Source organism: Catharus ustulatus (assembly GCF_009819885.2).
Source record: "Catharus ustulatus isolate bCatUst1 chromosome Z unlocalized genomic scaffold, bCatUst1.pri.v2 scaffold_26_arrow_ctg1, whole genome shotgun sequence".
Lineage (NCBI taxonomy): Eukaryota > Metazoa > Chordata > Aves > Passeriformes > Turdidae > Catharus > Catharus ustulatus.
In genome coordinates, this window is record NW_024879445.1 from 681527 (window position 1) to 703787 (window position 22261).

Sequence of the window (22261 nt, forward strand, 5' to 3'; positions counted from 1 at the left end):
TGTACTTCACATCTTGAAACGTAATCCTGTTAGAAATGTTTCTTTTAAAGGCTGGTGTGTGCAGCATTCCCCTGTGGGCCAGCCCTAGAAGGAAAGGAGGGTTTCAGTGATTATTTGTTCTGGCTGCTTCAGTTACCCAGTGTTACTGAGAAGGGAAAAAAAAAGATGTAAAAACCACTGTGAAACTAAGTTGAAACAACTTTGGTCTCCCTTTTCTTTCTAGAATAATGCAAAGTTTGTGTCCCTCGGAGTGATTTAATGTCCTCATTAATCTCTCAGTGGCTGAGAGTATCACGTATCTACAACAATGCACAAAACAGAAATGTATTTTACATTGAATGCATTCTGTCAGGCTTCTTAACAGCTATTCTCCTAAATTAGCTAACATCCCATGGCTATTTCTTCGTTTAAATTTGCAGATAAGCAGTTGTAGAAATGGCTGAGCACGTGTGCATATATTCTGAGAACAGGTTTCTGTCAAGAGCATCCTTTGATTCCCTGTCATCATCCATGTAACTTGGCACACTTCTTAGAAGTCACCCATGAGTAATGCTAAAATAATAACTATCCTGATAGCCATGCTTTCTGTCACACTCATTTTTCCCCCCTAATTCTGTAATTACAGCTTCTGTAAATTATTTTTCTTACTGTCAGTTTTTGGTTTGCATCAGTGAGATCTTGATGGAAATGAAGAGGACGATGTACCAGTAGGTTGTGGGGGAGTGTGAAGCATTATTTTCTTGCCAGTGAGCTGTTACAAATTTGCACATGCAGCCTCCTGAGGAATTATTTAATCCATCTCCCTGGTCCTGGCCATCCCTGGTGGGCTGCCTGTCCCCACTGCCCTGGCTGACCACCCTGCTCTGCTGACCACAGACAGCAGGACCCTGCCAGGAACTGTGAACTGCAAAGCAGCAGCACATCTAATCCTCCCTTTTCCAAACTGGTTATTTTAATTTAAATTACTCCTGTGCAAACGCAGTGATCTTTGAAATGACATTTCAAAGGGGTTTGTTTGAGGGAGTGAGTGGAATTGTAAAAGTTACATTATGAATTTATTTTATTCATGGTATTCTCAGTGTTGTCTTTGAATCACAGAAAGTGATTTTGGTTGGTGCTGAGGGTGTCCTACACGTTTTTCTTGGAGAAAAGAGTAATTTGCACAAAATCACAGAATCACCAGGTTGGAAGAGACCTCCAAGCTCATCGAGTGCAAGCCATGCCCTAACACCTGAACTAAACCATGGCACTGAGTGACACATCCAGTCTGTTGTAGTTATTTTCTTTTCATCTTAATTGTTCTTGAATTAGGTTTATTCTTCTGCAACAGGTTCCATTTTTGCAGTAAGTATTGCAAGTGAGCTTCTAAACTCAGATGGACATTACTGAAAAAAAAAAATAGGAAAATGTAGTTTAAGTTTGGGGTTTTTCTCCAGCATTCAGTATTCTGTAGAGTGGGAGTCACTAAGTAGCAGTGGGCTGCTGACAGCTGTGTGAAAATAGGGCTCCAGGGAATGGCTTTGCAGCCTTGTTTTCTGGGATTCAGGTGGTGGAATGGAGCTGGGTTTTGTGACCACTGTGAGTCCAATTTCAGAAATTCTGTGAGATCCACAGTAAAGCAGAAGAATGAACTTCCTGGGGCCCGCACTGTGATCCTAAAACCAAGCATGTGGGATAACTTATTTTGAGAGGTTGCACAGTTATATCCTCTAACTTACCCTCTGAAAATTAATTCACAAAACATTGCCTCTCTGTTGTTTTTTTTTCTGAAACCTTTAACAACAATCTTTGCCACTTGAACCAAGTGCTGAAAAGAGATAGTCCATCGTCTTTTTTTCTTATTTTTTAGTTAGCATAATAAATGTGTTGAACACCCTAAGATGAAGGGCTTTTAATTTTGCAGGGTTTGGTTGGCTGTCAAAGAGACATTAAAGCAAGTGTTTTCCAGCCAAATTGCATCTGCTGAGGAGTGATGGATCCAAAGAGCTCTGCTCACACTGCCTTGTCTGCACGTTCCTCGTGGGCAGGACAGGAGAGGAAGAATTTAATGCTTTAATGTATAAAAACAGTTAAAATGTGAATTCAGAGCCACTGAGTCCTGGAGAAGTTCGGTGGGGTTTATTATGGCTGTTTTAAATGTGTCAAAAAAAAGAAAAAAACCAAAAAAGGGTTGTTTAAGCAATAGGTTTTGTGACTCAACAACTTTATTGTATCAGGAATAATGGAGCATAAAGTTAGGGAGCAGTGCCTTGCTGAAAATTAACAGTTAGTTTTATAAATGCGATCATGCACACTAAAACAGTTATTCCTGCTTATTTCTGGGGTAACAGTGCTCAGCATGTATGTCCAAAAAACAAGTGTAATTCTTCTAGTGTAAAGAGCAGAGGCAGAAAGAACAATTTTATCCATTTTCAAAGGATGACATTTAGGAGGTTTTATGTCATTTGAAAGTACGCTGGTTTTTTAATCTGTAGTTAAGCCCAAGTTGGATTTGAATGTTTTAAGATGCTGAAAAGAAAGACTTCTTTTCCAGCTGTCTTTAACAACAAGAGGAAGATAATACTAATTTCTCTTTGTATCTTGAGCATTTAGTGAGGAAGTTCAGAGAATTATTTTTGTGAATGCAAATTAGATACAAAACAGGCTGAAATATTTTGTGGGCTCTATGGAAATGATGCAGTCCCAGAGAAAAATGGAAGCTCTGTGTGTGATCATCACGGGCACACAACAGACAGTCTGTGAGATTCTGGCCCTGTGAGGAAAAGCCAAGAAAGAAATGAGAAAATAATAATGCTGCTAATTGTGGGGTTGCAAGTTAACACTGAAAATGTTCATGAAGGAGCCAGAGATTGTTCAGGCATGAAAAGTATTTGTCATTCTGATTAATGTATTTGCAGTTCATAGTGTTAAACCAGGCCTAAGTTATCCTGTTCTCTGTGGGTCTGTGCAATAAGGGGGATTGTTTGGTTTTACAGCAGAACCTGGTGCCTGACCCACGGGACCACAGGGGTGAGAAATTCACTGAAATGTTCATCATTCCTAACACAGCATTTGAAAGGATTGCAGCAGCAAGTGGCTTAATGAAATGTTGACTTCAAAATCCCTCATTATCCTGAGCTATATATTTAATTCAGAGCAAAATAATGTGCAGTTGAATTAGCTTGTTGACAGAATCACCTGTGTTTTGGGGTGAGAATGTAACTTTTGGTGTGTTTAAGCACACACTTAATGAAATAAAAACTCATATGCTTATCTCCAACCTAAAATAGTTAATTTATAACTGAAGATTTGCTTATTATGCAGTTATGCATGAGACCATGAGAGATTTTCATGGCAGGGATCAGAGAATACACACAAATCATTGTTGTACTGGGCCCAAGCTGCTTGGCTTTAGTCAAGTACTCTTAGTCATAAAATCCTCATGAAATTATTTGTATCTTGGTGGTGCCTCAGGAAGGTACAGAAACAATTATAATAGAGAGAGACACAGCAAAAGAGAGAGACAAAAAAGTTGTCTTGGGCTTCTCCTTAAAGGTTCTAATTGGTTCTCAATACTGTTGTGGCCAGCTGTTAAATTTGGAAACATAATTCACTAAACCCATGAGTCAGTTTTCCTTACATCAGTGTGGCTTGTATGTAACCATATATTGGCTGATAAGGGTGAATAAATCCGGTTTTACACCCCTCCTCAGAGGCTTGGTCCTGATGACCTGTCTCAAAAGGGATGCTCTAATGTGATTAATATAATTCCAAAGCAGAAATGCAAAAAGAAATTGTCTTTCTTCAGTATAGAATGGGTATTACTTGCACAACTAAGGAAAGCTGCAGGAAAAGGGAAAACCAGAAGGGGCTAACAACAGGTTCCTTGGGTGTAGACCACAAATTCACAATTTTAGGGTTTGAGGGCAACAAGGATCTGAATCAGAGCTGGAAGAGTTTATGGAATGTGGAGAAATTCACCTGCCTGGAGGCTGCTAATAGTTGTGTTTCAACAGAATGAGGAGAGAGCTCTTAAAATACCTTTAAATCTTGTTTAAGCAGGCTGGTTAAGATTGTATACCCGTGCAATTAGGGGGAATGATTGCTATTTTGTGACTGCCTGAAGGAAGTTACTGCTGTGCTGTTTGTTTGCACAAATACCTGGTCACAGGAGCTTTTATTCTGTGTGGAAATGCCAGTATTGGGTATTTGGGTATTGTCAGCATTATAAACCCATAGGATACCAAAGAAGTAACATTTACCTTCTGCTTCCTCTGATGGAATTCTTGTGACTGGTCTGAAGTTGCAGGGGAAAGGGAAATGCAGGGCTTTTTTCCTTTTTTGAGGGAAAAGCAGGCTGCCTTGTCCTGTTTTGAACCGTGGGAGATGTTTTTGCTGGGAAACATGTGGAAGGTGAATGTTCTGCCTGGGTTCTTCTCCTCTCTTTGGAGCAGCAGCCAGACATTTGTAACAACACGATTATTTTTTCCCCCCAGCATTATGTGGCATTTGTAACGAGTTTTTGTGCCCCCGTGCAGAATGGGCGCCGCGGACAACATCTACCAAGGGCGGAGCACCTTCATGGAGGAGCTGACCGACACGGCCGAGATCATCAGGAAAGCCACCCCCAGGTCCCTGGTGATCCTGGACGAGCTGGGCCGAGGCACCAGCACCCACGACGGCATTGCCATCGCTCACGCCACCCTGGAGCACTTTATCAGAGATGTGAGTGCCTGGGCCTAGTGAGGCCTAGTGAGCGCACGGGGCCTAGGCCTAGGCCGCAATGGACGCGGCCTAGGGGGAAATGGGGAAAGGCCTCATGTCCGAGCTCAGGGATTGTAAAAGCCCAAATGAGGGATGTGGAGGTACAGATGGGCTCTTTGAAATGCTCTTTATTGTATCCAATTTATGCAGCAATTTACGGGTTGTGGGTGACAAGAGCCCAGCCCGACCCACAGCCTGTCAGCCCAGCTGTGGGTTCACCTGAAAACCTCTCTAGTTCTGCTTACATGATATACTTTTCATTGTAGATCATCTTAATACATGACAACCAATCAATACTTTTACCTATAGCCTGTCACAACTACTAACATTACCATATTAATGTGACTATTTTCCAATCATTGTAAGTTAGTGCGTTTAAGCTACAAGTTGTTATTCAGTTTTCTTGTGGTGGAAAATTCTGAGATCTTTTCTCTACTTGCAACATGGCATTTTTGTTTGTGCGTGAAAATCTTTTTGCTCGGTAAAAACATCTTTTGTTTGAGGTGGATTTATTCTATGCTCAGAGTCATAAAAGTCCCTCCCAGCTCACTTGCTCTTTGCCTTTTTAGTTACCCAGTAAAACTGGCTCAGTGATTCTTTTATTCTCTATCAAAACTTGCTATTATTTCTATTCCTTCTTCAGAGTCTACATTCCAAGATTTTTTCTGTTATTTATACATATCTATCAGACCTTCCTGTCAAACCCTTCCTTTCACCAGGGGATGGGGGACAGGACAGCAGCCCTGGTGGGTTTGTTTGGGAGCCCCAAACGCTGGAGCTGAGCTGGCTGTGTGTGCTGCAGGTGCAGGCGCTGACGCTGTTCGTCACCCACTACCCATCCGTGTGCGAGCTGCAGCGGCTGTACCCCCGCGCCGTGGGCAACTACCACATGGCCTTCCTGCTCAACGAGGACGACTCCAGCCAGCATGCAGGTCAGGCCACAAAGTAGCTTGGAGGGGTGATTTTTTCTTTTTTTTTTTTCCTTTTTTTTTTTTTTTTTAATTTTTTTTTTTTTAATCCCTACCTCTCCAGAAATCCCTCACTACAACCTATTGATGTCTTTCTGGGCTACCTAAAACCAGAAGCAGACAACATTAAGATAATAAAAAATCAGTTTTATCTATTGAAGGGCCTTCAGGTATATTTAACCCATCCAGGGCTATGCCCAAACTGGACCATGGGTCACAGATTTTCACACTTCTATAAATTTGGGGCATTTGCAGATTGGGGTTTATCTCCCAATTACAGCCTCAGGTAATGAAATAATTTCCCCCGAATGTTCTCCCCACAACTCACTTTTGTTCCCATCTCTGGGGGCAGTGAGGTGGCCTTGATTCCAGCCTGCAGAGGAATTGTTGTGTGCCCAAACTGGGAAAGCAGCAGCTCAGACTGAATATGGAGTTTGGAGTTATACACCACAGAACTGCAGGGTTAAAAATACATTAAAAATATAACCCTGAGGTCCTTCAGGATGCCCGTGTGACAGGTTACACCTCACCTGAAGGTGACACCCCCACTGTCACTGCAGTCACACAGGCAGGGGGGTTGGAAACAGGACATTCCTGCTCCAGTTTTTTTGTGTTCCAGCAGGATCTGAGTGGGGTGGGTGACAGATTCCAACGTCCCAGCATCCAACTTCCCACAGCAGCCAAACACAAAGGATTAGGGAGGAGGGATTAGGGATCAAACATATGGCAGCTCCTTCTCTGAAAGATCTCGCTGTCTGAAAACATTTTCTATTTATGGGGCTTCACCAGCAGGATGTGTTTTGTATCTCCCATGGATTTCATTTCAACAGGGCTGCCTAATTCAGCATTCTGCACTTTCAGTGTCTTCATCCTACTGTGTCAAACAGCTCCGAAATTCAGCACTCCATGGAGTGGAAAAACAAATCTGATTGTTTTGAAACTGTTTTGAAACATGATGGTCCCATTTCTGGAATTATTAAAGGCATCATAAAGGCTTGTTTACTGAATCATGGTGGAATTTTCTAATTATTTTTTTTTTAATGACTGGCCATTGGTATTTGCCACTAACCTTTCCCCTAAATAATTATTTGTATTGTATCATCTGCTTACCTTGTAAGCTGATCAGCACAGGGATTTATGTATTTGCCACACTGATGAGGTTTTGATTTTGGTTTTATTTTTTTTTTAGGATCTGAAGTGGAAGAGAATCCTGAATTTATCACTTTTCTTTATCAAATAACCAAAGGAGTCTCTGCAAGGAGTTATGGGCTAAATGTTGCCAAACTGGCAGATATTCCTGAAGAAATCTTGAAGAGAGCAGCTCACAAATCAAAGGAATTGGAGAGAATAGTGAACATGAAAAGGTCAGAACAAATGTGATTTTTAAAAATTTTTTTTTCCTTGTATAATACCTACCTATGTTCTCAGTGATAGTGAAAGTACTAATGACTTTAATTAAAAAAGTATTTATTACTTGCTTTGGAACTTGGAATTGTCTTTGCATACTAAAATGTAGAAGGAAATATGGACATTATTCCTCTGACTTAACTTGAAAATAAATATTTATAATATATTTGGATTGCCCCCACAAACACCCAGATTGTTATTGAAAGTCCTTGGGACTTCAATATTTCTCTGATACCCAATTTTTATTCAGGAGTGTTTGTACCTTCTATATTACAGTAGTTACAAAAATTCCTGTGTGTATCAAGTGGCATAATGGATTAGTAAATCCTGTAACATTATGTGCACAGTTTAGATATTCATACCCATTTCCACTGGGCTTTTTGGAGTTTGCTGTTATTTTCCGTGGCAGTCCTATGAGCAAAATTCAAATTGCCTCTTAGGAACATAATGAACCAAAATCTTGGTTGTCTGATGGCTGCACTTAATCCTGAAAGGATAATTTTACATGAGAACATTTTGACTACTAATTATTTGTCGGTGTAAACTTTGGAACTCGACAGTGCCCGGCACGTAACGATGTTTTTTATCCCCTCTTAATAAACCAGAATAAAAACATTTGAAGGTACATGACAGTTTATAGGAATAATAACGTGGTGGCTTCAGCTAATTGGAAATACCAGTCCATAATTGGCAAAAGTGAAACAGAGGGATCTGGAGCAGTGCCCTGAGTGGGTCTGGGCTCTGTGGTGGGAACAGGAGTTACCAACTCTGGGGAACCACACCCTCGTGCTGCCACAACACCCATGGGCCACACGCCTTGTCTTGTTTTTTAAAATCACTTTCATATTATTTCAGTAAATCCACTGGGTAATTCCATCCAGTTTTGACATTACTGTCGCCGGCGATGTGTGTTAACCCAGCTTAAACTTAATTTGTCACAGCTCCCATAAATCAAAAAATGCTAAGAAGAAGCAGGAAGGATGTGTGCACTCATTTAGATTGAAAATGTGTTTTTATGATCCTGCAAATACAAATTTGTACGAACTGAATGATGGAAATTAAACAGGGCTGACTGCAATGCTGTTTGTTTCCCTCAACAATTTGTTTATATCATTTTGTCAATGCTGCTGGTGCTCTACATTAGTTATGAAATTAATTTGTTGGCTGACCTAGAGCAGGAACACTTATTGTAGAAAATATTAACTGGTTGTTTGAAGATCACAAAACATCTTGAGCTGTGCTATTTTGGACTATGTATAAAACTTTGCAGATGACTGTAGGACTTTCAAGGTTTGATGTGCTTCACTTAAAAATATGTCTGTATTTTGATTAGGGTTTTGGTTTTTTTTTTTTTTCCCCCACAGAAAAAAAATGAAGTCCTTTGCTGAAGCATGGAAGATAAATGATTCTCAGGAACTACAGAAATGGAAAAATATGTGTGAACCTGAGGATGAAAGGAAGGATGGTTTTTAATCCTCAAATCATGGTTAGGGATGGAAGATACTGGAGCTGCAAATACATGTCTGGAGAGTAATGGATTCTATCAGGGTGCAGTTCCAGGTGCACTGAGTTGCCTTTTCTGCTTTCTGAGAGATCACAGATGATGCATCATGTGAAATTTTCTCTCTCCACTTCCTTTTCACCCTTTTCCTTATTTGCAAACTGTCTATGGGGATCGAATCCAATTTGTTTTAAAAACCATGAAAAAGTATTGATAAATTATAAGGTAAAATTTTTTAAAAAAATAAAATAATGTGTTTCACCTTTATTGCACTTTGATTTCTGAAGATTTGATTTCTGTGTCTGTTGGGAAAACGTAGCTGAGTCTCAACTCTGTCACACAGCCAGCAGCTGCTAACAGTGGATACTATAAAGAGACTTTTTACCTTGTTCCAATGTGAATGCATGAAAAATCCACTGATTTTTTTAGAGCACCTTTCTTCCTGATCTTTCCCCTGTCTAGCAAGGTTGGGAGAAAGAGTTAATCCCAAAAATAATGTTGGGGTATTGTAAGGGTGAGTGAAAAGGGCGATTCAGGGAGTGCAGCTGCACCCTCAGTGCTCTGTCAAATGCAAAGTGAAGCTGAAAAATTCGGAAGGGATTCTGAGTTTTTAAATTTACAGTTACCACTGTCACATGGAAGGTGTGTGTTTATCTAAGCCAGGCTTAGGAGGGACAGGGCTGGGTGCAGTCCCTGCCTCTGTGTTTGGTTATTTTAAAAAGTTACTGTGGAATGTGCAAAACAAAATACATTACCAGGAGCAATTACCTCTGTTGCTGCCAGACAACATCTTTCACCCAGGGAATTCTCCAGAGGATTCTTGTGTTGCATAGTTTTCCTGAGGTATTTATAGAAGTGACATGAATTTGCTAACACAGAAGTTTGCAAGGTGTATAAATCAATTCAGGGATCACTGAAATGTCAGCTGAGTCAGTTATAACAAAAAGTGTGTTTTCTGCAATGAAATTAATGTTTGGTATTGATAGGAATCTGAAAGTAAATTATCCAGATATTTGTACTCTATGTGAAAATGCTGCTCATTTAATCAAATTATTTTAGTAGAAACATCACAGTACTTCTGATATAAATTCATGTTTTATAGGGGCATAAAGGTTTGCACAGAGAGAAGTGGGACTTCCTTAATTACATTCCAGATTTTTCCCCTGTCTAGACTTAGGGACAGGTAGAAAGCAAAGGATATTTTCTTAACTTCCTAAAGATCTCTAGCAATTTCTGCAGCAATCACCTTGGTTTGAGATGCAAAGCCAGGCTGTTCCTGAGGGGCATTGCCTGAAACTGGACTGGTTCAGCCATAAGTGACCTGTGGAGAGACTTAGGACATTTATAATTTTCAAATATTTATGTTCTTTCGCACTTCTAAGAATCTGTAATTTTTTTTATTTCCCTTCTTCCAGATATTTCCTTGAGAGTAAGTAAAACTGTTTTTTTCAGGTGTTTTAAGATTGTTTTTCTTTAAAACACTCATAGCTGCCCCTAGTAACAATAATAAAAAACCACTTCTGGTGTTGATGGAATTTTTAACCTTTTATTTTTATTTTTTAATCAGTCCATTTCTGAGACTTTGCCATGTGCTGCAGGAAGAAGGACGATTCTTGGGAAAGAAGGGATTGCAAAACACAACACTCTGCAAATTCCAAATGCACAATTAGCAATAAGGAACTGGAAATCAGTGCTGGGTTTCCTGAATCATAATAATCCCAATATCTGGGGTGAGCTAAAACTCAAGAGTGTGCCATGAAGATTACTAGATATAATTATCTCTGTCTTATGTAACACTAAATGAAAGTTTCAGTGGAGTGCTGAGCTTTTCTCTCTGCCTGCATGTGGAATTATTCCTCCCTGTGTTTTGCTCTCTGGAAACAGCAATTTTGTCTTGTTTCAAACCAGCCTAACAAAGTGTGTGACCAGGGGTGGCCATACACCAATTCAGTGGTTTTGGTTTGTTAATATGAAATTTTTTTTGTTGGGCGATAGGATTAGGAAGAAGGTAAAACACATTTAATTTTAAATGGTACAAAGAGAAACTTGATTAATAGAAACTATAGAAAACCCCAAACCAGAATAAAACTGAAAACATTTATAAAAATATGTAGATAGTTTACTATTTTTGAAATGGTTTTTTGTTAATTTATTGGGAGATGAAGCTTTCTTTTTCGTTAATGGAGGTATTTGTACAAGACACAGTTTTCTTGTGGTTTTGATTTTATAGTAATCAGTTGTTTGGGAAAATGGAATTTTGATTATAATGTAAAATTTTTTTTTTCTTTAACAGATTTTTGGAACTGTTATTGAGTATTATATTAATTCTGGGGCACACTTTAAGGATTATAATACTTTAAATATTTTTCTTCCATTTCTGAAAAAACTTTTTGTTTTTTTTTCCCCTTTAAGTCTTTGCCTGCCACTTTTGTACCAATTCTGCCACTTTTTATACTCACATACAATGAAATTCTGGCTCTGTTTGCAGTGCCTTGCCTAAGGAAAGGCTCCATTAATGCAATTAAATATCTGTGTTAAATGAGCTGATCTTCTCAGCAAATTCCTATTCTTCCTAGCTCCCACGTAGGAAAAAGAAAAACTTTGCTAATCCTTTAATTAAATTGCAAACTGAGTCTGTGTAAGCCTTTTGACACATTTTTTGATTTGCAATTAAGGCTTAGAGGGGATCTGATGATGCCTCTGGTCTGTCCCACAGCCATCAGCACTGAGAGGCTGCAGCTTTCCTTCCCCCTTTTCCCCAGCAGCAAGACAAAAATCCACACCTGATTTCTTTAGGATGTACCTTCTTTAACCCCTAAAACATATTTTTGTTTTCTTCTCCTCACATCCAGCAGTGTGTGCTACAACCATCTCATCTACAATTGCATTTTTCTTCCCCCTGATAAAGAAGGAGGCTGCTCCACAGATTATACATTATTATTAATATTTAATTATTATTAATACATTATTTTTCTTAAGCCCTACATCCTGCAATTTAAAGAATTTAAATTTGAACTTTATCTAAATAGAAATTCAAATGAATGTAAACTTTACTCTCTCTAACAGCTCCCTACAACTGAGGGGAATCTTTCTCCAGTGGAGGCTCCAGCAGAGCTCTGGATTTTATATTCCCTGATTCCTTGGGCAGAGCTAAAGGAATAAAGCAGGGATTTATTAAAACCCTTCCAAGGATTCACCCTGGGCAGTGCCAGACCCCAGAACTCCACCCAAGCTGGGTCCCAGTCAGGAGTTTCACACTTTTATCAGTTCTGTTCCATTCCCACATTGGGTTCATTGTCCATTGGGTGCAGTCCCACCCTCCCAGATTCTCTCCTCCATTCCCTGTTCGCACTTTTTGGGGCTGGAGCTGCAGCCTGTCCTTGGGAAAGGATTGTTGTGTGTGCCTGAGCTGGGAGAGAGCCTGGAGGTGTAAGTAAGAGAATCATTTTGTCTCTTTCCCACCTTTGCACACTGATCCTGCGATGCTCTGCTGATCACCAGCCTTGCAATAAAGAAATATCTCACACATTTTCAAATCTCACTCTTCTGATCTGCCAGGTTCAGGTCCCCAGAGTTTTGAGACAAGGTCACAGCAATGTCCAGGGCTGTGTGTGAGTTTCCCTGAGCTCAGCACATCTCTGTGGTCACCACTGAGGATTTTAAACCTTCCCTTTTCTCTCCTGTGCCCTTTTCTTTCTGCATCACCGGCAGCTGCCCTGCAGGAGCTGGGCACAACATTTGGGCTGGATTTGCAAGAGAGGAGATGGAGATTCTGACAGGACCCGAGGCAATACAACCTCTCCTTTGCTGGCAGGAGTGTCAGAATAATTTAAATGCTCCCAGCAGGGAGTGCAGATGAATTATTTGCAAGAACAAATCCCGGTCCTGCACCAGTGCCAAAGTGGCCTTGTCACACACAGGTGATGAGCTAGACAGTGAGAGTGCTTGACTCAAGGTTTTTGGGAAGAAAGTTATGGACAGAACTGCATGGAAAAGTGCACTTCTTGCTGCCTGGCCCTGCTCTTTTTCCAGCACCCAAGGGCTGAACGTGGTGCACACACCTTTGAGTGTCCCAGCACAAATCCTTGACTCACCTCAGCTCCACTCCTTGCTTCTCTTACAAAAAAATTCATGCTTGGGTGGCCACACCTCTACAGTGATTTGGAATTTACAGTTCTGCAAGACTGGAAGGGATTCTCCAAAACAGGATCCTAGATGAGCCAAGGGTAGAATCACGTTTATGGGCAATAAAACATTTTTTTTTAGCTGGTTCTGCCCCAAAGCCAGGAGAACTGGACTTGGTGCTGCAGCTCTGAGATCTCTGGGCATTTCCAGCCTTTCAGGGCCAGGGCTGGGGGAAGCTCTGCTCTGCTCTGCTCTGCTCTGCTCTGCTCTGCTCTGACCGTGGTGGATGGGCTGAACCATTCTAAGAGTGATTCTCAGCCTGATTTGGGAGGATGCAGCTAGCATCAGCCTGGATGCTTTAACTTCTGCTTGCACCTGAGCCTCTTACCAAGAGTCATCCACTGAGAGACACCTTGTCTATTTTTATTCTTGCCAAGGCTTTTTTTTTCCCCTTCTCCACATTCACCAAGAATTCATACAGCGTTGTAAACAAAATGTAGTTCAAGGATTTGTAAAAATTTTTATTTTATTCTGAATGGAAGACCATCTGATGCTACGTGAAAGCTTTCAAGAGGGCAACTCATTACAACATTTTGTAGAAAATACAGAACTCATACATGCAGCCCTCAGCTGAGGGTTGTTTATGTGCTGCAGCAGTTAACTGCTGGCAGAAACCTTCACCTCACACACAAACAGGAGGCAGCAGTCTGTCAGTCATGTCCTTTAAGAGCAGACATTGTTTGGATAGCATCAGTTTCATATTTGTGCAGTCTTGTCAGGGTGGATCTCTCTGGGGTGCACAGAGTGAGTGTTTTAACACTCCTGTAAAGCAGCACTGCTCCCAGCCCAGAGTGGGGTTTGCCTCCAGAAATCCAAATTCTGCTCAGCCTCCTCTGCAGGGAGCCAGGTCTGAGCCAGGGCAGAGCAGGGAAGTTCAGGGTTTGGGATGGGGTTGGGTCTGGGGGTTGTCCTGGTTTGGAGGACAGATGTCTGCTGAGAAAGGTAGGAGCTTCTCTTTTAATTGGAGAATGGAAACCCCCTCAATCCAAATTATTATAATTTTGAAATCAAAGGGCTCTCAGGCAAAGATAAGGGAATTAGGAATAACAGTTCTTCACTAGAAAATTAAAATAGAAATACAGCACTACAAAGAACAAACCCCAAACCCTGACACAGTCAGAGTACAACCTGACACCCGTCAGGCAGGGTGTTGGCAGCAGTCCCATTCCATGGTGGCTGCATCCTCCTGCAGTGACAGATGTGGCTCAGCTGGAGCAGTGCTCCTGTACAAGGTGCAGTTTCCCTCCAAAGCTCCAGGGATGATGTGGAAGGGTCTGGTTTTCCTCTGGAGTCCAGTGGGAAAGGCTGCTCTGATGTTCCAAATCTCAGATTTGATCAGGGTAGGAAATGCTTGGCTCCTCCCCTGGCTGGAGCATCTCCCCATGGGATGATGGAATTTTATCAGCCATGCCCTGGGACTCAGTGGCCATGAACAGGAGAGATCTCCTGGAGGGAGGATGGGCTGTGGAGAGATAAAGAACACTGCCCCAGCTGGTTTAACAGCTGTGCCATTAACAGGAGATATCCCACAGGGATCAGGATCACTGCCCCAGCTGGTTTAACTGATGGTGATGGAAAAAAAAACTTTGGTCACATCCTGCAGTGCAGCCTGAGACAGGTGTGGCTCTTGGTGGGTCCAGAGGCTGCTCCTGCAGTACAGGGAGTGCATGGAGAGCAGCCCCCACTGCCCCACCAAGCAGTTTTTGCCTGGCTTGTTTCTCCACATCTCATATGCTGAAGGATAAAAAGCAGCACGAGATTCCTGCACCACAGCGTAAGATTTAGCCCAAAAAGTCCCTCTGCACACCCAGCAGGACAGGAGGAGAAAATGTCCAAACATTTTGGTCCTTGAGTGTCTGCTCTTTGGAATCACAAAACCCCAGAAGGGTTTGGGTTGGGAGGGACCTTAAATCCCATCCAATCCCACCCCATCCATGGCAGGGACACCTTCACTGTCCCCAATGTCCAGCCTGGGCACTGCCAGGGATCCAGGGGCAGCCACAGCAAATCTGGGCACCTGAGCCAGGGAACAATTCCTGCCCAAAATCCCACCCAGCCCTGCCCACCCTACAGGGAACAATTCCTGCCCCAAATCCCACCCAGCCCTGCCCACCCTGTGCCAGGGAACAATTCCTGCCCCAAATCCCACCCAGCCCTGCCCACCCTACAGGGAACAATTCCTGCCCCAAATCCCACCCAGCCCTGCCCACCCTACAGGGAACAATTCCTGCCCCAAATCCCACCCAGCCCTGCCCACCCTACAGGGAACAATTCCTGCCCCAAATCCCACCCTGGCACTGGGAGCCATTCCCTGTGTCCTGTCCCTCCATCCCTTGTCCCCAATCCCTCTCCAGCTCTCCTGGAGCCCCTCTGGGCACTCAGGTGTTCCTGGAACTTCTCCAGGCTGAGCAATTCCTCCCTCAGCCCCTTTCCTGCCTTTTTAAATTCCCCTCTCCCCAGCAAACTCTTGCTCTGCCAGCAGGTCCAGGGGCTCAGTGCAGGTTCCCAAAATCTGCCCCCAAAGGTTCCTCCCCAGTCCAGTGGGGAACATGTGAGCAGAAACTCCAGGTCTTACTCCCTGCTTTCAGATCCTGAGTTTTCTCTCTTTTTTGGAACTTCTTCCTGGTCAGTTCTGAGTGCTGTGTTAGTCAGAGGCACTGGGAATTCCCAAATCCTTCCTTCAGGCTGTTTGTGCTGCTGGACCAGCATCCTCCCCATGCTGCAGGGGCTCTGACACGAGTCCAGGTAATTTTTGTGCTGCAGCAATGTGTGGAAATGGACAAAAGGATGTGCAGGAAAACCTGGAAACCAGCGGTGTCCTGAGGATGTGAGCTGGGGACATCCCTGGAGGCTGCAGGGTGGGGACACAGGGGTGCTGACAGCCAGGGCTGTGCTCAGAAATTAATGATAAACCCCTTGCCTCGTGGCTTTACAGGAAGAAAAAGCTGCTATTGTTTACACACAGGATAAGGGACAGGACGGTTGGTTTATAATTTGAATAATTAAATGTATAATTTGTTTTGTTTTAGCCTGGAGTTCATGCTGTTACAGGTGTGAGTGAGACACAGCCTGTCTCTGCTCCCACACCCTAAAAAACACAATTTTGTTTGCATTTTGGGGAATGAAGTCGGTTCTCTGGGTTCACGGGGTGGCCAGGGCAGAAAGCAATATTGATGGCATAATTCTCCTAATCACCAGGTGTGCAAAGTGTAAAACCAGGAGGAACTCAGGGAGCAGAAAGGGCTGAGCCTGCTGCAGACCAGGCTCAGGTGGAATTTAAAAATGTTAAAAATCCAGGCTGATGCCAGAAGCACCTTCCCAAAAAAAAAAAAAAAACAAAAAAACAAAAAAACCAAACCAAAACAACAACAACAAAAAAAAAACCCCAAAAAACCAAAAACCAAAAAACAAAAAAACCAACAAAAAACCCCAAAAAATCCCAAAAAATCCCAAAAAACCCAAAAAAACCAAAAACCAAAAACCAAAACCAAACCAAAACAACAAAAAACCCCCCAAAAAACCAAAAACCAAAAACCAAAAAAACCCAACAAAAAACCCCAAAAAACCCCAAAAAAACCCCAAAAAACAAAAAAACCCAAAACAACCCAAAAAAACCCAACAAAAACTAAAAAAACCAAAAAAACCCCACAAAAAACCCACAAAACCCCCAAAACAAACAAAAAAACCCAACAAACAAACAAACAGCCCCCCCAAAAAACCAAAACAACAACAACAACAAAAACCCCAAAAAAAGAAAAACCAAAAAAACCCCCAAAAAACAAAAAACAAAAAAACCCAAAAACCAAAAAACAAAAAAAACCTCCTGATGGTGAAAATGCCAGACTTGGGCAGCAGATTATCTCATTCCTTGACACCTTCCCCAGGAAGAACAGGATTCAGGGATGGCTCTGGGAATCCTCTCTTGTTGGGTAATTTTTACCAGCATGTGAGTGAAAGCTTTTGTAGGAGAGAGGGAAATTTATTGGAGGCGCTGGTCTGGATGGTGATTTTTGAAAAGCTTTTCCTGCAGAACTGCATTTGTGAATCAAAGCACAGATAAAATCAGTAATGAGGGAAACACTGAATAATGGAGAGCAGGGCTGGGAGCTGGGCAAAGTGTAAATGCTCTGCAGCACTCACGGAGGGAAATTCCTGCAGCAACTGGAAGATGAAAACAGACTTTCACAACAGAGTGCAAGTTCTGCAGGAATACATCTTGGCTTTTTTTAAAATGGATTTTTCCTTTTGGTGGTCAGACTCCCAAACTGCATTTTCTCAATTAACAAATCAGCTTGTTTGACGTGTTCAGAGGGTTCACAGATGGATCACTTCAACAGGAGACACAGAGATTTGGTACCAAGGACACAAGTGAAAAAAAACAACCTTGTTCCTCTTGGTTTCACTGAACCCTGGTGTGTGTGTGTGTCTGCTACTACAGAGAAATTAAAGGGATATTAACTTTTCTTTTCAGCATATGGAAGTTACAGCTTCTCATAACTCCACTAAAGCTGTTACAAACTGCAACCAACCTCTGCAATTCCATCTCAAGGGTTTCAGGATGAGTTTGCAATGCCTTCTGCAAACAGAACCGTGATGATTTCCTTCAGAAACAATGAAAAAAAAATCCATCTACTGTTGCTAATTAAATCACAGCGTGTCTCACCACAGTCATGGCTGCAAATTGTATTTATTTTTCACAAAACAAATTATATTATGTCAAGCTGCTGGAGTGAACAATGGTTATTGTTGGGAAACAGGTTCAGATAAGTTGTACAAGCTACACTTCCTCCCTCGGAGTTCCCCAAATTGAAATTGCAGGTTGGGGCTGGGGACAGAGCGTACCCTGAGCTCTGCTGGCAGGTTTCCTTGGGGTCCACGTGAAATAATCAGCACAGCAGCCCAAGCCTTTCCTTATTTCATGAATAAAGCACGTCAGCAATGAGGTTTTCCTCCCTCCCCATCTGGATTACCCAGCACAGCAGCAGTGACAGCTCTCACTGGGTGGAACACGATTTCCACGAGCCCATCTCCGCTCTGCTGCCCAAAACCTGATGGAAAAAGCTGGCACAAACCATTCTGGCATCATCCTCCAGCCCTGCAGAGCCTGGGGTCCCTCTCCTTACTCCTCCTCCCTGCCCAGGCAGGTGGCAGCATGGACAGAAGGTGAATATTTTCTTCTACATCTATTTATCAAATTATTTGTAGGACGCGTTGGCCATTGCTCTGTGTGTCCAGCTAGGCAATTTAATCAGTTGATAAATAAACATGAAATAAAAATCACTGTCTGAAACACCTGTAAGCTGATTTTTGTTGCTGTTCAAAGTCCCCTTTACCATTATTGGCAGAAGAAGGTGACACCCTCTCACCCCAAGTGTGATTTGACTGCTCCTGCCCCAGAAACAAGCACCAAAATGTGCCACAGAAATGCTGACTTTCTCCTGGAAAACAGGAGTCCAAGCCATGTCTTGTGAGCTGGATCCACTGAGGCTTCTACAAGTGATTTTTGGCACTTTCAAGTGTTGTTTTTTACAATTTATATGGTATTTCTTCACAACATGTATCCTATTTCCCCATAATGACACACTGGGAATTATTGGTGGCTGCAGTAGAATTCCATTTCATATTCTTTCTTCTGATGTTATCTGTGTGGCTCCTTTAATTGCTATTTAATCATGCAGGTAGTTCTAATTATTTTCACAAACTCATCTAAGTTATTTTTACTATCATTAGTTACAAAAATGAAAACATGGTAGGAATATTGCTTACATTTTCTGGATACAACAGACAGAACCATTTCCATGAACAGATAGAACTGTATGTGAAAGTTATGTGAAAGAATTAACATTATTGTCATGCTGTAGAACTAGGATTCTGATAGGTTTAGAAGGAATGTTTCAGGTCTGTGTTTTTAGCTCATTGGATGAGTTATTCTATTCTATTCTATTTTATATTTCTATTCTATTCTATTCTATTCTATTCTATTCTATTCTATTCTATTCTATTCTATTCTATTCTATTCTATTCTATTCTATTTCCAGGAGAAAAAAAAAACCAAAAACATTTGGAGCTGCTTAAGGACAAGAGGATCACAGGGTGTTGGTGCTTGTAGGACACGAATTTTTTGTTTGTGTGACTTTTATGTCCCAGTGTGTGGCCCCAGGGCCACCACACCCTGCCCAATTCCCCTGAGGCACAGTGACACCACAGCCACGCTGCCCTCATTATTTAATTATTTAATTATTTAATTATTTAATTATTTAATTATTTAATTATTTAATTATTTCATTATTTCATTATTTTATTTCATTATTTCTTTATTTAATTATTTCATTATTTCTTAATTTCATTTTTCATTATTTCATTATTTCATTATTTCATTACTTCATTATTTTATTTCATTATTTCTTTATTTCATTATTTCATTATTTCATTATTTCTTTATTTCATTATTTCATTATTTCTTTATTTCATTATTTCATTATTTCATTATTTCATTATTTCATTATTTCTTTATTTCATTATTTCATTATTTCATTATTTCATTATTTTATTTCATTATTTCATTATTTCATTATTTCATTATTTTATTTCATTATTTCTTTATTTAATTATTTAATTATTTCATTATTTCATAATTTCATTATTTTATTTCATTATTTCTTTATTTCTTTATTTCATTATTTCTTAATTTCTTTTTTCATTATTTCATTATTTCATTATTTCATTACTTCATTATTTTATTTCATTATTTCTTTATTTCATTATTTCTTCCTAAGCAGTTTTTTATTTTGAGTGTTTGATTGTTTTCACCACAAGCTGTGTTTGGCCCAAACTTCCAGTGTAATTGATGGCAATGAAAAATGTGTTTGGGGAATAAACTCCTGTTTGTAATGCAAATAGATTCATATTTCTGCTCCTGCCTAATTTTTTAATTTTTTTTTTTTTAATCTGGGCAGATAAGCACTGCAGGAAATCTGTGTGTAGCTGTATTTTTGTGAGATTAATTAAGAAGGTCATCTGAGAAAAGCTTGTTTTATCAGTAGCAGAATTAACAAGCACTTTGAGATTTCGTTTTCCTGATTGTTTTCTTTGTGGAGTGTCTTGCTCCATCTGGGAAGAAACCAGGAGAACAGTGAATATTGCTAAGAAATCAAAATTAATTTTATTTCAGCCTTCTCCACCAAACTTTTTTACCCAACTCCTTTTCTTGACTGCTTGTTCCTCTAATTTTAGCAGCTATTCTGATGCATGTATGTTAATATACTTACATAATTCATGGGGTACATCCACGTTGGGCTGACAAGGCACAGCTCAGAGCTCAGCTCAAGTTGGAGCAGAAATGATCCAAGACAACAGAGCACAGGAATGGTGCAGAGAAATGAAATCAGAACAATAGTTTTTATATAAATTATATATATTCCATCTATATTTCATACACACTTTTGTGTAATAACTCAGTTTTAGTCGCATCTGGTGGCTCTAATTTTAGGCAATTAAGATCTTTTAACTGTAAGGAAGAAAGGACAGGCTGCACAAAAAAACAAAAAAAACCTCAGAAAACAATAAAACCTTAATCTCCAGCTATCTGTGTGCTCTGTGACAAATCCAGATGTGAGTCCATAATTCATCACAGGCCCAGATGAAATCAGCCCAGCTGTGGGAGCTCTGTGTAGGTGGGATTCAAAGAAAGGAGACAGAGGAGTCTCTTTTGCTTTATTCCAATAAAGGGAGAGGCCATGGGATCTGTCAGATTTTTGGAGCACTCATCTCCCTTTTTATCCCAATTTTCCTCTCTCCTTCCCCATTGCTGAGGTACTCGAGGTTCCTGAGGTTCCCCTACAATGCACAACCCTCCCTCTTAATTTTTAATTCTTACAGAATTTATTGTTTCCCCCATTGTTTATTCCATCTTCCAATACCCAATTTAATTTATCAGCAAACCCACAGTTTGTTTGTAAAGACAAATATCATCTCCATTCATCAACCAGTGGAATCCACCCCACTGTTTCCTTTATCTCTCAGTGCTAATTTTATTTTACATTTTATTTTACATTTTATATTTTATTTTACATTTGTAAAGACAAATCCCTCATTCCTCTCACCCACCTCTCTCTGAGCTTCACCAGCTTTCCTGGAGAGAGACTGGGACCCTTCTTGGGCTGCTGGGGGGTTGTGAGGAATAAATCACCCTGCAGAGGTGATAAATCAGGAATAAATCAGTCCTGCACAGGGCTCCCTACAGGATCTGTCACTTCCAGATAATTTTTTCTCCTCCTGAAGAATGCTCTAAAGGCATTATCTAATTAGGCCTTCTTAAAACCTGACCAAACCACTCTGCAATAGCTGAGTCTGACCTGGGCATCTACATGGCCAGAAATTTAGAATTATTTGGATTTATTCAGAATTATTTAGAATTATTTAGAATTATTTAGAATTATTTAGAATTACTTAGATTTATTTCCCCAGAGTGAGAAATACAAAGAGTACATACATCAAGAGAAGTATTTTCATGTTGTTTTTTTATTCTGGTGAAAAAATGCATCCCTCAGACAAGGAATAATCTCACTCAAAATCCTTGAAAATCGACAAGCTAAATTTATTATTGATACAATCAAGTAGTATGGCAAATTGGAATAAATACAATTTTCAGCACCCCTTGCAACCCCAGTGCTCAACAAAAGGGTTGTGATAACATTTGGAACAACACACACGACCCAGGACTTAAAAACAAACACAACAATAAAGGGGTGAACACTAATAAAATATTATTTCTATGTTCAGGTGAAATTATTTTATTTTTATGTTCTTACTATTTATTTAGGAGGAACATACTTGTGTACCAAACTCTATTTCTGCATTAAAAGGCCCAAATGTGCTTTGGTGTGGATTCAGGCCTTTGCTCATTTCAGCAGCAGAGGCTTTGTGACAAACACAGCAAATATTTAGTTTTGTATTCTGTTTAAGATAGAAATATGCATAAATTTGCAGTGCAATTAATACACTTATCCCCAGGAAAGCATTGCAGCATTAGCGACGAGATTACAAATTTTATGTAAGTTGTGGACACAATTGCAGATGGATATTGTTGATTAAATTTTTTTCAAATTTTCTCTGTTCTACCTTTTCACTTTTTCCCTTTTTTTTTTTTTTGGTTTTTTTGGGTTTTTGTTTGGCTTTTTTTGGGTTTTTTTGGGGGGTTTTTTGGGGGTTTTTTGGTTTTTTTGGTTTTTTGGTTTTTTTTTGTTTGGTTTTTGTTTGTTTGTTTTTTTGTTTTTTTTTTTGTTGTTGTCTCCCCCCCAAGGAAAATTACACCCCACACCTCCCCAGCAGCTGCAGAACCTCTGAGATGAGGATGTGAGCAGCAGGAAAGTTCAGCAGCAGACACCTGCTGAGCATCCCCAAAAATTCCCCAAAAATCCCCCAAAGCGCGCAGGGAGCGATGCTGAGCTCAGCTTCT

General features: G+C 40.6%; 1 protein-coding gene across 1 annotated transcript in view; it reads left to right on the forward strand.

The window, feature by feature from the left end:
- The window catches only part of MSH3 (mutS homolog 3), an 81969-nt gene extending 72354 nt beyond the window's left edge, over positions 1–9615 (forward strand). Inside the window, exons 21-24 of the mRNA XM_033086431.1 lie at positions 4518–4704; positions 5546–5675; positions 6901–7075; positions 8483–9615. Coding sequence (XP_032942322.1) covers positions 4518–4704; positions 5546–5675; positions 6901–7075; positions 8483–8591 — 601 coding nt within the window. The 3' untranslated portion in view covers positions 8592–9615. The remainder of the gene's footprint in view (positions 1–4517; positions 4705–5545; positions 5676–6900; positions 7076–8482) is intronic.
- The last annotated feature ends 12646 nt before the right edge of the window (positions 9616–22261 follow it).